This window comes from Ochotona princeps, chromosome 29 (genome assembly GCF_030435755.1).
Source record: "Ochotona princeps isolate mOchPri1 chromosome 29, mOchPri1.hap1, whole genome shotgun sequence".
Classification (NCBI taxonomy): Eukaryota; Metazoa; Chordata; class Mammalia; order Lagomorpha; family Ochotonidae; genus Ochotona; species Ochotona princeps.
The window spans coordinates 15,820,144-15,835,062 of NC_080860.1; the positions used below are offsets into that span (position 1 = coordinate 15,820,144).

Consider the following 14,919-nt stretch of genomic DNA (forward strand, 5'->3'; position numbering starts at 1 on the left):
TTTGGGGGTGACGGGAGGTAAGATGGCTTCCTGAGCCTGGGTTGGGAGCACAATGCCCTATGAAAGAGAACTCCCACTGGCCAGCTCTACCCTACCCTGCCCTGCCTGGGGCATCCGCTAAAGCTTCTTGCAGAGGAAGAAAAAGGACACTAGAACTTCTAGTAAATATTTAATTGGTTCCATCAACATCCCCCAGGACTTGTTTTCCTGGAAAGGAGGCAAAATCAGTAAGGTGGGGGAAAGGGGAGGATCATGAGGCATGGGGGGGTCACTGAGGAAGGTCCCAGAATTCTTTATCCACTCACTAATGTCCATGTAAAAATAAGGGCTGGGCTAACAGAATGTCACGTGGGGCACACGAGCGCAGGTGGAGGGGAGAGGAGACGCCTGTACTTGCGCCTGTGGGGAGGACGGAGGGCTGATAAAAGGCGGGGAACAGCAGATTCAAGTTTTCAAACCCGTGACATGGGAAGAAACGGTTGAGTCCTTCTCCCCTTCTTTCTAGTAGTTAGCAACCCCTCCCCAAGTGGTCTTCTCTCACTTTCTATCTTCCTCATCCTGTGGTTCACACCCAAGGACTGAATTCTGAAGTTCTGGCTTCTGGGACTGCCTCCTGTTCCCCTGAACCATTGCCCCTGCCCCTCTGGGTGTTCTGATTTGAGGGGTTTTGGCAGTTTCAGCCTTTTCCACGGCAGGAGGAACTTGGCTCAGATTGTCCAGGAAGTGCGTGGCCCAAAATAGAGACCAGGAAATCCTGCAGGTATGGTCTAGTTGTGTAAACTAAGCTAAACCAAGGGCATCTGAGATGACCACTGGGGACTTGACACAAGCCTTGAGGAAAGGAATTGTGGGAAGAAACGTGTGAAACCATGACAGGAACTGTTCTTCAGAGAAATCTCAAACTTCTTCGGGGTGGCGGGGAAGGAGCTAGGTAGGAAAGGCTCTGGAGTCATCAGGACTCCATCAACCTTTAGTACCCCATAAGCTCAACTAATATCACCCCCTCAGGGTCCTCCCAGATCCAAGAGGAAAAAAAAAAGCTGGAAGGCCCAAGAGACCCTCTGCCCTGCGCAGCCCTGAGGGAGAAGGGGTAGGAATTAGAGGCATCAGTCACTGGAGAGGCGAGATCTTCAAGGGGATCATGATTCGAGATTCCATGTGCCGCACCAAGGGGACTGCAGAGAGAGAGGGGAGGAGAGACAGAGGTCAGGGAGGCGCCGAGGCTGGCGGATCACTGCCATAGGCATGCAGAGGCTGGCCTTTGACAAGGAAGGGGCCCTTCTGCGAGGGGCCGTGGAGAGCACCAGGGCTCCCAAGTTATGGCAGGATTCAGGTGGTGACTGAGAATAAGTAGCAAAGCAAAACAAACAAACAAACAAAGCCTTCTCTGGAGCCGCCTGAGGGAGGCGCTCTGGCTACTGCCATCTTACAGGTGAGCAAATAGCAAGGTACAAAGCTGTGCCCAGAGTCTTAGGGCTGTGCTAGCATCCCACCGGCACTTAACCAGTGCTTACACAGCAAGGCAACCCACTCACTCTTATGTCTTAAAAGTGAGTTTCCCATCACTGGAAGTAAACAAGTGAGGTCACAGCCCCTCAGCGGGAAGGATTCCATCCTTAGAGAAACCCTCCCAGCAGATGATCTCCTAGGCGTCTCCCACAGCCCCGACTCACAGAGGCAGTACTCACCCGTATAATAAACGTTCTGGTCCCAGCCCCTCTTCCTCCAGGCAGCATTCCGAGTCTCTTCACGGGACTGCAGGTCTTTATAGGCTGTGGGAAGGACCCTGGCTCATTCCTTGGGCACAGAAGATCTGGTCCCTTTCCCCACCAACACAGAGCCCTCTTCCCATTGCGTCCCACCCTGCCCTGCATCCCAGGCCTCCCTTGGACCTGCACCTAAAAGGTTCCCAGCCCTACCCCACAGATGGTGTACGACGTAGAGCTCTCCAATCTGTGAGAAGAAGCCGCCCACTGCCTCCTGGTTCTCCTGCCGGTACTTGATGGCCCGAGCCCTGGAGAGGACAGAGTGTGGGGCAGAGGTTGGGCCCCCACAGGTGCACACAGGCCCATTCTTGGAAGGGTGCAGGTGGGGCTCACAGCCTTCAAAGGTCAATGGGGTTCAACAGGTTAGTGGTAGGGGGAAGGTGTGATCACAAGCAGGTACTCTGCCAGGACAGGCCTCGCTAGCCTGGAGCACAGGAGTGTGCAACCTTTCTCTGCCAAGGGACATTTGTTTATAACATCATCTGTGGGCCATATGAAATCATCAACTGAAATATCAACCTGCTACAGAGTCACTGAGGTGCCAGTCCCACCTGCCCTCGGGAAGGTCAGGCCCAATGTGTTTGACCCACCCCTTGGGTAGACACTTCTGGATACATGAGGGAGAGAGGAGAGGCTGGGGTCGCTGGGAAAAAGGATGGCCTTGGCAGGAGCGAGTGAGCAGAGTCCCCCGCCTCCAACCCAGCGCTGTCACTCACCAATTGTTCCCCCACTCAATCATGGTTCCTGGCTGGAAGAGAAGCAGAGGGAAGATGGGAATGAGCTCCCACCTTGTGTTCCCGGCATCACAGTGGGGCAGGGCTGGGAGACTCAAGGGACCACATGGTCTCATTCAGGGACTCAGCCTCACAACTGGTAGGCTTGTGTATACTTGTGTGTACACAGTGCATGGGTCCTCAAGGGGAGAAAGGCCGGATGCCCTAAGTCAAGGGGCCGGGCTCCATCTCGGGGGACCTGTGAAGCAACACTGCAATGGGGCAGGTGTGAGCTGGGCAGGACCTCTTGAGAGGGGGGCACCTTGAGTTTGTAGGTCCGCAGCTCATAGATGTTGGGGCCTGCTCTGGGCAGCGGCTCATTCCAGAAGCTGAACTCCAACAGCAGCTGGTTCCTCCTGGATAGCAGCATCTGGCTCCGCTCCTTCCGGAACTCCAGGTACTCCTGCGGGCAGGGCAGTGTGAGCACAGCAGCTGGGCAGCATCCTCCACTCAGCCGTGTGTCTCATGGGATGGTGGAGGCGCCCCAAGCTCTAGAGAGGCTTGTGAGGGGATGCTGCCCTTACCTTGTTGTTCTTGAGCTTGTTCATGCAGTCCATGAGGGCTGGGTAGCCGCCCGAGAATCGCCACAGGTGCACTGTTGTGAGGGTGGGGGGTAGGGTATGATTAGGGGGCTGCAGGTACCCTGCCCCACTGACCCCAAAGCTAAGCATGCATGTAGTGGTGGGAGTAGGGATTCCTTAGCCTGCTTCCCTACAGCATCAAGATTCTTTAAGATCCCTTGACCCAGACAGGGGACAATGCTGGGGTAAAGAGGACTCCTAACACAAACTCCCAGAGCCCTGGCATGAGCTCCATCCAGCTCTGCCAGGTGGCCTAGGAGCCCTCCAGGTCTCAGTGTCCTCACATTGAAAATGAGGCCAATGCACCTACCCAACCTTCCTTATCCAGAAAGATGTGGTTTCGGGGACTGGGGTAGGGGTCCTGGACCCCAGGGACAGCAGCCTTGTGAGACAGGCTGGACAAGAGGGGCATGTCTGCAATGGAGCATTCTTCTTCCTTTAATTTATTTTTATTTGAAAGACAGATTTTACAGAGAGGAGAGAGAGATCTTCCATCTGCTGGTTCACTCTCTGTCACTCTCTGAATCTCTCTCTCTCTGTTTCTTCTTATACCTATAACTCAACTTTTCAAAGACTTCAATGGCCAGAGCTGAGCTGATATGAAGCCAGAAACCAGGAGCTTCTTCTTGGTCTCCCACATGGGTGCAGGGGTTCCAGGACTTGGACCATTCTCTGCTGCTTTCTCAGGCCATAAGCAGAGAGCTGGATGAAAAGTGGAGCAGCCATTTCTGGCCATCGTGGCCACTTGGGGAGTGAACCAGCAGGTCAAAGATCTTTCTTTCTGTATTTCTCTCTTAGATCTGCCCTTCCAATAAAAATAAATCTCTTAAAAAAAAAAGGAAAGAAAGAAAAGTAGAAAGGCAGACAAAAACCAGCACCCATATGGGATGCCAGTGCTAACAGAAGAGAATTGGCATGCAGCAAGAGGACTGGTATGCCATTGTGCTGGCCTGGAGTATTATTCTAAGACAGTGAATTGAAAACAAAAGAAGCAGGCCTAGGAGTTAAAGTCCTCGCCTTTCACACGCTGAGAACCCATGTGGGCAGTGGTTTGTATCCCGGTGGCCCTGCCATCCAGCTTCTTGCCTGTGGCGTGGTAAAGCAGTCAAGGACAGGTCAAGGCCTTAGGACCCTGCATCCACACGGGAGACCCAGAAGAGGCTCCTGGCTTCTGAGTTTGGATCAGCTCAGCTCCAGCCGCTGGGGCTGTTTGGGAAGTGAATCATCAGACCGAAGATCTTTCTCTCTGTCTCTTCTCTCTGTATATCTAACTTTCCAACAAAAATAAATAAATCTTTAAAAAAACAAAGAAAACAAAAGTACCAAAGGACAAAAGAGCAGCTCAGGTACGCCACCGTATGACCTTAGGAGACAGGAGGACATTTCCCAAAACGTCAATCTGCACCTTGTTTCCAGAAGGAGGCCCAAGGTACTGTGACAGATGACCTTGTGGCAGAGAACTGGGGCCCAGGGAACTTCAGGTGAGAGAGATGCTTACTTATCTCCAAAAATGCTTCATACAGTTAGACTTTTAAAGCCCATGTTTCCTGCTCACTAGAATAGAGTTCTATTTGAGGGATCCACAGCATCCCTTCAAAATGCGTGCTCACCCAGAACCCGAGTAGGTGATCTCACTTGGAAACAGGATTCCTTGTGTGGCAAGGAATCAACTATTTGAGCTATCAGCTGCCCCCAAAGTACACAACAGCAGGAAGTTAAGACTTAAAACAGAACCAGGACTCAAAGCCAGGTGCCACTCTGCTTCTGGTCCAGCTCCCTCTGGCACAGCTGAGAAGGCAGTGGAGGATGGCCTGAGTATGTGTCTCTGCCACCTAAAGGGAAGACCCAGACGGAGTTTCAGGCTCCTGACTTTGGCCTGGTCCAGCTTTGGCCATTGTGGATGTTTGGGGAGTGAACCACTAGATGGACAATCTTGATCTCTCTCTCTGAATCTCTCTCTCTCTGTTTCTTCTTATACCTATAACTCTACTTTTCAAATAAACAAACAAATCTTGAAAACCAAAAACAAACCTAGGCAGTGCAATACAGGATACAAGTGCCCCAAGGGGCAGCTTAACCACTAGACCAAATGCCCAAACCTCCCAATGTAAATTTAAATATCTACATGTGGTTAGTGGCTACTGTTCTAGATAGTGCACGTCTAAATGCCGAGGCCCCCTGAAAGGGGCTAATTCATGTAAGGATCCTAGCAGTAGGTGCCAACTTTGGTGGGTTATGCAGGAGTGGGAACGAACATTCTAGGGGTGCTACTGGAGAGCTATAGGCAGCCAGCTTATTCCACAAGCATGTGCTTCACTCTGGGAATTCAGTGGTCCCAGAACTCACCACTTACACAGAGAGTGGCCAGACAGCTACAGAGAGGAAAAATCAGGGGTAATACAGAGGCCAAGGACTCAGGGGCTGTGGCGCTAGGGGAGGTGTCTAAGTCAGCTTAAGCAGCAGAAATCTGGGGAGGCCTCCGAGATCCATGTAAAACAAAAGACTTCACAAAAGAGCCAGGTAAAGTAGGCAAGGGAGGCCCAAGCAAAAGAGCATAGCGGTTAAGGTCCTCGCCTTGAATGCGCCTGGATCCCATATGAACACCGGTTCTAATCCCAGTAGCTCCACTTTCCATCCAGCTCCCCACTTGTGGCCTGGGAAAGCAGTCGAGGAGAATGGCCCAAAGCCTTGGGACCCTGCACCCGCGTGGGAGACCCAGAAGAAGCTCCAGGATCCTGACTTTGGGGAGTGAATCATCAGACTGAAGATCTTCCTCTCTGTCTCTCCTCCTCTCTGTATATCTGACTTTGCAATAAAAATAAATAACTGTTGTTTTTTTTTTTTAAAGTAGGCAAGGGAGAAAAAAGAAAATAAATGACTTGCAAGACAGAGTCCAAGAGTCCACTGGGGACTTGAAGGAAGCCTTGGGTGGGAAAGTAGTGGACGAGGCAAATGTGGCAAGATGAGGCTGGAGACTTCAGTGAGAGAGGACTGAAGCTTCAGGGGCCCCTCCGAGGACAGAGGGAGCCACGGTGGGTATTGGGGTGAAGAGATGAGGTGTTCATGTGTGGAGAGCCCCTGTCCCAGGTGCTGTCATGGAGGACAGTGTGATGTGTGGAATGCTGGATGGGCTGCAGTTATGGGGAATTAGGGGGTGGGCCTCACCTGCCTGGTCCTGCTCCCCATACCACGTGTTCCAGTTGCCCACGAGTGAGCAGGGGTAATCTTCATCCAGGTGTAGCTTGGGCAGCACAGCTTCCCTGAGAGAGGGGTACAGAAAAAGAGGCAGGGCTCACATCGACCCCCACAGGAGGGGTTCAACTCAGCACTCCAACCCAAGACGTACTGGGACGCACCAACCCCAACCCAAGTGGGGGCCTGGCCCTGGGACAGCAGGGTCGAGGGTGTGGGGCAGGCGGAGGCCAGTGCTCACGTCAGACTGTTGTAGGCATCCAGACACTCAGGCTTCACATTGTGAACTGCAGAGACAGACAGAGAGCACAAGGTGAGGCAGGGCAGGTGTGTGTGCCGCTGGAGGTGTAGGGGGCAAAGGGAGCCCATTAAGGCCAGAGCTTGCAGGACTGCACTGCACAGCAAAGCCCAGCCCCTTTCTTCTCCATGCTGAAGCCCCCAAGGTTGCCCTGCTGCCACACACCCCACCCCCCTTCCCCAGCAAGCCCCAGAGGCTGGGGTTGGAGCAGCTCAGTAGCTACTCACACTGGATCTTGTACAGGTTGCTGGTCTCTTTCTTGGAGAGTAGGGTGGAGTGGGCATCCTTCCGGGGATCCACCTTGTGAACAAAGAGGGAGCGGAACCAGCTGCCTTCAGCATCCTTGGAATAGAAACTGTAGGACAGACGTGTTGAGGGAGGTGGGCATTGGGAGCCCCCGTGACTCACTCTGGTCAGACACCCTGCAGCCCCATCTTTCTGGGAACTGGGCCCCAGAATCATGTAGCAGCTCAAATCTGATATACCCCTAGAACTACCCAGGCAAATGTGACCCCCTACATAGCAAGGACCTGGTGTGCCTCTTGAATCTTTGTAGGGCCTTAGGAAGCCAAGAGAGTCTGCCCCCGAATAAAGCCCATACATGGAGAGTCAAGAACAAAAAGCCTTGTCCTGAAGGAAGCTGGAGGCCGAAGTTTGTTTTGTGGCACAGTGGATTAAGTTGTCAATTATGACAATGGCATCCCACATCAGAGTACAAGTTCGAGGGCTGGCTGCTCGGCTCTCAATCCAGCTCCCTGCTATTGTGCCTGGGAAGGCCGTGGATGATGACCTCAGAGTTTGGGCCTCTGCTCCCACGTGGGAGCCCTGGAAGATGCCTCTAGATCCTTGCTTGGACTTGGCCTAGCCCCAGAATGAAGTTCTCTGGAGATAACTCTCTCACTCTCTTTATAGTTTTGGCTTTCAAATAAACAAACATTTTTAATATTTTATTATTTTTAAAAGACTTTTTTATTGGAAAATCAGATATAGAGGAGGAGAGACAGAGAAGATCTTCCGTCCACTGATTCACTCCCCAAGTGGCTGCAAGGGCCAAAGTTGAGCCGATCCAAAGCTAGGAGCCAGAAGCCAGCAGCTTCTTCCAGGTCTCCCACACGGGTGCAGGATCCCAAGACTTTGGGCCGTTCTACTTTCCCAGGCCACAAGCAGGGAGCTGGATGGGAAAGTGGAGCAGGTGTGACACGAAACGGCACCCATATGAGATCCCAGAGCATGCAAGGCGAGGACTTTAGCCACCAGGCTACCACGCCGGGCCTGAGATGGTGTGAATTTTTTCTTGGTTCATTACTGAAGCATTTCTGAAACCAAAGGCTCTTTCACGTTATTGTATAGGTATTTGTTTCATTAGCAAAGAGCCAATTCTCATACTTATGAACGGAAGGGATATTGTGATCTGTGAAATTTAAGAACAAGAAGTGAATCCTGTGGTTTTGCTTGAACAATCCCACTAAAACTGCACGATAATTTCACAGCTATAGTGCCCTCACTTTCCAACATAAAACAGGGGCTCGGCGAGCAGAAGGAACTTGCCCAAGGTCACACAGCCAATCAGACAACAGTGCTAATACAACAACCAACCAACTCAGAGCTCCTTCCTTGAAAGCCAACCCCTTTTCCCAGGCTGGGCACTGGTGGCCCCGACCTTTGGCTTGACTGGACAGGAACTGCCTCGCCTGGTGGAGGTGACAGAAGGGAGAAGAGTGGCTCCTAGTATTTGTCAACTAAGACCTTTGCTCCAGAGTAAAGCTGCGGGTCATTTATTAACGTCAGTGCCGACCAGGATCTGCCCAGCACCCAGCCTGGTGGGCTGGAAAGCCAGGGGAGTGGATGGAGCAAGCCTGAGGAGCTTGGATTTTCTATTTCTTTCCACTGCTGTTGAAGTCGTCCTGTGACTGACTTGTTTCCCAACCCGCCAAGTGAGCAGGACAAAGCAGCCCATCTGTAAAATTCTTTCCTACAAGCGAAATCCAAGCAGGGCTCTCTAAGATCCCAAGGCAGGGTCTGAAACACAAGCCAGCAACTGCAATCATATAATTTCAAGAGTTTAGGGGCAGGCAATGGGCGCAGCAGTTAAGGGGTCATAAGGGGGGGATGTGGCTGGCATTGTGGTGCCACCTGCAATGCTGGCATTCCTTACGGTGAGTCCCGACTGCCGCTCTTTCAATCCAGCACCCTGCTGGTGCACCTGGGAAAGCATCAGAAGATGGCCCAAGTGCCTGGGCCCCTGCCACCCATGTGGGAGATCCAAAATGAACACGGGGTAGCTATTTCACGCACAGAACTGAGTGCAAATGGCCAAAGCTGGAGGGTGAGAAGGGCAAGGAAGGACAAACTGCAGCCCCAAGCAGGGAGTGAGGATCAGGAATCCCCTCTCATCCCCCACGAGAGCAGCAGCAGAATTAGTGCTTATGAGCAGGCTCTGGACAAACCCAACTCAAATTCAATCTTCTGATCTCATTATCCTCATCAGTCAAACAGGGGGAAAAGGATGGGCCTGGGAGACAAAGGGGAGACGCAGCTGGGCAGATAATATCTACCTCTATTCCTCCCTGACTTCCTCAAGGTGAGGACTTTCGCCTCTAGGCTACCGTACCGGGTCCAACAAAATGCTTTCAAATAAATAGACAAATCCTTAATAACAAATAAGGAATCAGGATTCCCACACACACACCCGCCCCACCCGGGACTCTGAGAATAAGAGCATCAACTTGGCCTGGAGACCTGCTGGACGCCACAGGCCCCAACCCGAGCATCTGCAGTGGAAACTGGGGGAGTGGGTCAGGCAATGGAAGCTTTCACAAAGTCACCAGGGGACTCTGCTGATGCTCAACTTGGAGGACAACTGTGCCACAGCAGTTCCAATTTCAACTTTTTTTTTTCCCCATGTAATTTCATTACATTGTCTCAGAGGTACCAAATATATTGGTATTCAAAGTTAATTAAGGGGGCCCAGCACGATAGCCTGGTGGCTAAAGTCATCATCTTGCATCCACCGGATCACATATGGGCACTGTTTCTAATCCCAGCTGCTCCATTTCCCATCAAGTTCCCTGCTTGTGGCCTGGGAAAGCAGCAGAGGAAAGCCCAAAGCCTTGGGGCCCTGTACCTGCGTGGAGAGCCAGAAGAAACTCCTGGCTCCTGGCTTTTGCTTTGCGTCAGCTCAGTTGCAGCCACTGGGGCCATTTGGGCAGTGAACCAGTAGATGGAGGATCTGTCTCTCCTTCTCTCTATAAATCTGCCTTTTCAATAAAATAAATAAATCTAAAAACCTTATATATATATATATGTAGTGTATTATGAATGCTTCTGGGGGCGCTCAGCGCTGTAGCCTAGTGGCTCAAATCCTTGCCTTGCATGTGCTGAGATTCCATATAGGGCGCTGTTTCACACCCCAGCTGCTTCACTTCCCATCCAGCTTCCTGCCTGTACCCTGGGCAAGTGGTAGAGGACGGCCCAGAGCCTTGGGACCCTGAACCCACATGGGAGACCTAGGAGAAGCTCCTAGCTCCTGATTCCTGGCTTCAGATCAGATCAGCTCTGGCCATTGCAGCCGCTTAGGGAGTGAACCAGCAGATGGAAGATCTTTTTCTCTGTTTCGCCTTCTCTCTGTATATCTGCCTTTGCAATAAAAATAAATCTTAACAAAAAAGAGAGAGAGAGAATGCTTTTGGGGACTTGCATTGTGTAATAGCAGGTACAGCCAGAGCTTAACAAATATTTGTCCCAGGGGCAGGTGTTTGGCCCAGTGGTTATGATTTGTGTCCCACTTCTGAGTTCTGGACCCACCTTTGACATGTGACTGCAGCTTCCGGCTAATGTACACCCCAGAGGCAGCAACTGTGGATAAATAACTCGGTTCCTGCTGCCCATGTGGGATTCCTGCATTGAGTTCCTGGCCCCTGGCTTTGACCCTGCCTCGGTCCCAGCCACTGAAAGCATTCGGAAAGATGTAGGGGGTGAACCAGCGGATGGGAGCTCTGTCTCTGAACTTAATGCATTTTCCCTAATGAGAACCTTCCAATCTCTCTCCAGAAGTTACTGCACATGAACTCTTTGTACTGCCAACAGGGAACAACACTCAGATGACTCCCCAAATGAAACTGCTCAAACATGAAACATGGGACGCTGGGACCCTTGGCTCCTAGCTGTCAGGAAGCCGGGCTCCCTGCACATTTCAAACACACTTCGTATTTGGATCGGTGGACTTTTGGAAGGAGCTCTGATTTTACTTCTGGTCCCAAAGCTGTATCTTCACCTAGAAGAACTAAAGTTCTATTAACAAGAGGATTAGTGGTGTGACACGAATAACAACCGTTGTTTGCTGAGCAGTTCCAACATGGGCTAATCCCCATGACACATGTTTAAGGACAACGAAGCTTAGGTCCAGCGCAAGGCACAGCAAGGTAACCCTGACCCTGTAGTACCAGCATCCTACCATAGGGGTGCTGATTCATGTCCTAGCTGCTCCACTTCCAATTCAGCTCACTGCTATTGCACCTGGGAAAGCAGCAGAGGATGGCCCAAGTGTTGGGACCCTGCACCCACACAGAAGACTTAGAAGAAGCTTCTGGCTCCTGGCTCTGGACCAGCCCAGCTCTGGCTATTGTGGCCATTTGGGGAATAATCCCAGTGGATGGGAGATCTCTAGTCTCTATATATAACCCTGCCCTTCAAGTAAAAATAAATAAATCTTTTTAAGATATAAAGTCAGATATACACAGAGGAGGAGAGACAGAGGGGAAGATCTTTCGTCTGATGATTCACTCCCCAAGTGAGCACAATGGCCAGAGCTGCATCAATACAAAGCCAGGAGGGTTTTCTGGGTCTCCCACGCAGGTGCAGGGTTCCAAAGCTTTGGTATGTCTTCGACTGCTTTCCCAGGCCACAAGGAGGGAGCTGGATGGGAAGCAGGGCTTCCAGGATTAGAACCAGCGCCCATATGGAATCATGGGGCGTGCAAGGCAAGGACTTTAGCCGCTAGGTTACCACACCAGGCCAAAAAACAAATAAACCTTAAATAAAAAAACAACAGAGACGTTCCCTGCCTTCTTCAAGGCTGATTACCCAGCGGCCAAGAGGATTCCAACCCAGGTGTGCAAATGATTTCAAAAGCCAAGACTCTATCCCTGTCTCACAAGCTTCAGAGACCAGACAAGCTGCTGGTGGTGCTTCGGGCAGAAGCCAAAGCAGGCCCAAAGTGCAGCAAGAGAGGGTGTGCTCACGGATCCAGTGTGGACCTGGCCATGGGGGACTGAAATCAATTCTGAGGACCTGAGACATTTATCCATGTCTCTTTACACCATTGTGTGGAAAAATGCCAGGCAGGAGGTGGCCATTCTCACTTCTCAGAGGGGGACACTGAGGCTCCCAGAGGCCCAGTGACTCACCCAGGGCTACCGAGTCAGTTGGAAGCAGCAGGCCCTGAAGTTATGGGGACAATACCTGCTTAGCAGGTTAAGCCCTCACTCGGGTAACCCATATTCTGTACTGAAGTACCTGGGTTGAACCTTTCCCCTGCTTCCAATCCAACTATTTGCTAATGCACACATCCTTGGAGGCAACAGATAATGTGGCAAGTACTTGAGTTCCTGCCACTGACAGGAGACACATACATGGAATTCCTAACCCAGCCAGTGCAGGCATTTGAGGAATAAACCTGTGCATAGAAGATCTCTCAATCTCTTCACAATTCAAATAAATAGAAAGAGAGGCCTGTATTGTGGCTTAGTGGGCAAAGCCTTTGCCTGGTATATTAGCATCTCACAAAAGTGAGGTTGTAGCCTCAGCTGCCCCATTTCCAATCCAGCTCCCTGCTAATGCTCCTGGCAGCACAGTGCAGAATGACCCAGGTATTTGGGATCTTGCACTCCTACAGGAGACTAGAAAGAAGCTCTCTTGGCTCTCAGCTTTAGTCTGGCCTAGCTCTTTTCTTTTCAAGATTTATTTTATTTCCATTGCAAAGTCAAATAAATAGAGAGAGGAGGAGAGACAGAGAGGAAGATCTTCACCCGATGGTTTACTCCCCAAGTGACTGCAACGGCTGGAGCTGCACTGATCTAAAGTCAGGAGTCAAGAGCTCTTCCAGGTCTCCCACATGGGTGCAAGAACCCAAGACTTTGGACTGTCCTCGACTGCTCTCCCAGGCCACAAACAGGGAGCTGAATGGGAAGTGGGGCCACCAGGATTAGAAACAGCACCCATATGGGATCCCAGCATGTTCAAGGCAAGGACTTTAGCCCTTAGGCCACCATACCGGGCCCAGCTTTGTTCTTTGAACATTTGGGGAATGAAATAGCAGATAGAAGATCTCTGACTCTTAAATAAATAAACCTTGAAAATATATATGTGTGTGTGTGTAATTTTTTTTTTTTTTAAAGACAAGGCACGGAGCCAAAACTGTGGCTCTATGTGCTAATCCTCCACCTACAAACTCTAGCATCCTATTTGGGTGCCAGTTTCATATCCCGGATATTCCACTTCCCTTCCCATCCAGCTCCCTGCTTGTGGCCTGGGAAAGCAGTCGAGGACGGCCCAAGGCCTTGGGACCCTGTAGCTGCATGGGAGACCGGGAGGAAGTTCCTGGCTTCTGGCTTCAGATCGGCACAGCACTGGCCGTTGTGGTCACTTGACAGGTGAATTATCGGATGGAAGATCTTCCTCTCTGTCTCTCCTCCTCTCTGTATATCTGACCTTCCAATAAAAATAAAATAAATCTTTAAAAATAGTCAAAGGGCAATGCTCAGTGTTCCCCAGGTGCCAGACACTTGAGTTTGTTAATTATCCACAATTCTATGAGAAAGGCACCATTTTCTCACATATATTTACACAGGAAGCACCTGAGGTTTGAAAAGGTCAACTGATTTTCCAAGGTCATCCCACAAACACAGGCTGAGTTAGATTGCTGGGGTGAGGAAAACTCCAGGCTCTTTTCATGATGTCAACTCTCTCCCTTACTTTCTGGGCAATCCAGGTGGGTGTAGGCACGTGTCCAACCCCGAAAGCCCCCACTGCTCAGCGCTCCGACACCTCATGGCACAGTCTAACAAACTTGGCACCTTCATTCCTGGGCTGCTGGGCAAGAGTAACCCTGGCTTTCCTTTTTCCTTTTGCAGGTGAAAGGAGACAAGTGCCTCACTTCTGGGGCACATATTCTTGGCTGAGCTCTGTAGGGGTGGCTGGCTAGGGAAACAGGAACATGAGACAATAAGTCTATTGGGACAAGCAGGCAAGCTCCTAGGTCACAGTTGTACAAGGCCATAAGTGCAAAGATGGGGGAAAGGACAACTACAGCGGAGGGAAGCAGGAGGGGCCAACTGGGGCTGCCAGGCCAACCGCAGGCCAAGTCCTGCTGCAGCCCGAGGCAGGGCCCAAACAAAAGGCCAGGCTCAGCACATGGCCTAGGCAGGCTGGCCCTCCCAGAAGGCCACCCGTTGTGGTGCAAAGTGCACAGTGGGGAAGAACTGGGTCACAGTGCCACTGCTTGCCACAACAGCCGAGGGAGGCTGTGACCTTAGAAAAGTGCCAATAGCCCCAGGCCTCTGTCCCACTGTACAGCTGAACAGTGGGAGAGCAAACGGGTTTGTGGGGCCCTCACTGTCACCCTAGAACTTGCTAAGGGAGGAGCTATTTCACCTAGCAGGCCTGGGGAAGGGGCCCTTACGCCTGTCCTCTCCCCTCTACTCCCTTCTCCAAGGGCCAGATCTGCCCCTCCTGTGCAACCCCATCTTCCTTTCTCTGGTTGCCACCAGCCAGATACACCGCACCCTCCACCCCCACCCCCCACCCCCTTCTCACCGCCTCTCTTCTTTCCCAGACCTCTCCCCCCCAGCCTGGACTCCCCTCTTTGCCGCCCCCGTCCCTACAACCACGCATTGCGTGGGCGCCTCGGCCGCGCTCGCCTCTCACCGCGCCGGGGCCACCACCGGCACCTTCCGGGTGCGAGGTCCAGGGGCCCCCAGCACCTGCCGCGCCGCCGCAGAGATGCTGCACAGCCTCGGAGCCATGTTGGAGCGGCGCAGGTTGGAGGGAGGCCCCGCCCCTGAACCCGGCGGCGGAGGCGGGGCCTGGGCAAGCCACGCCCCTCCGCCAGCTTTCCTCCTCCTCACCAACCTAAAACAGCCAGGTGGGCGTTGTCCCCTGGTTAGTCCCCGCTACTTGGCAAATAGTGGACATGGGCTTCTGTCTAGCCGTGGCCACCGTGCGGCTCTTCTGCTCCCAGCTCGTAGAGTGACCTTGAGGAAGCTTCCTGCCCACTGTGGGCCTCAGTGTCCACCTTGGTAGAATGGGAGAGC

General features: G+C 52.0%; 1 protein-coding gene across 1 annotated transcript; it reads right to left on the reverse strand.

Moving 5' to 3' along the window:
- Window positions 1-949: 949 nt before the first annotated feature.
- NIPSNAP1 (nipsnap homolog 1) lies at window positions 950-14,682 on the reverse strand. The gene is made up of 10 exons (XM_004591965.4): window positions 14,534-14,682; window positions 6,838-6,965; window positions 6,554-6,599; window positions 6,286-6,380; window positions 3,064-3,134; window positions 2,802-2,942; window positions 2,483-2,514; window positions 1,920-2,014; window positions 1,689-1,772; window positions 950-1,175 (listed from the first exon to the last, which is right to left on the reverse strand). Exons 1-10 carry the CDS (start codon window positions 14,629-14,631, stop codon window positions 1,111-1,113), a joined length of 855 nt encoding a protein of 284 aa, XP_004592022.2. The 5' UTR covers window positions 14,632-14,682; the 3' UTR covers window positions 950-1,110.
- Between the last annotated feature and the right edge of the window lie 237 nt (window positions 14,683-14,919).

What these genes read in the sequence shown, in the direction of transcription:
- NIPSNAP1 (XM_004591965.4), bottom strand. Translation starts at nt 14,631, where the DNA reads ATGGCTCCGAGGCTGTGCAGCATCTCTGCGGCGGCGCGGCAGGTGCTG. An exon ending in TGCGGACCTACAAACTCAAG is followed by an intron (nt 2,515 to 2,801) that starts GTGCCCCCCTCT and finishes CTTCTCTTCCAG; the next exon opens with CCAGGAACCATGATTGAGTG. An exon ending in ATTGAGTGGGGGAACAATTG is followed by an intron (nt 2,015 to 2,482) that starts GTGAGTGACAGC and finishes TGTCCTCTCCAG; the next exon opens with GGCTCGGGCCATCAAGTACC.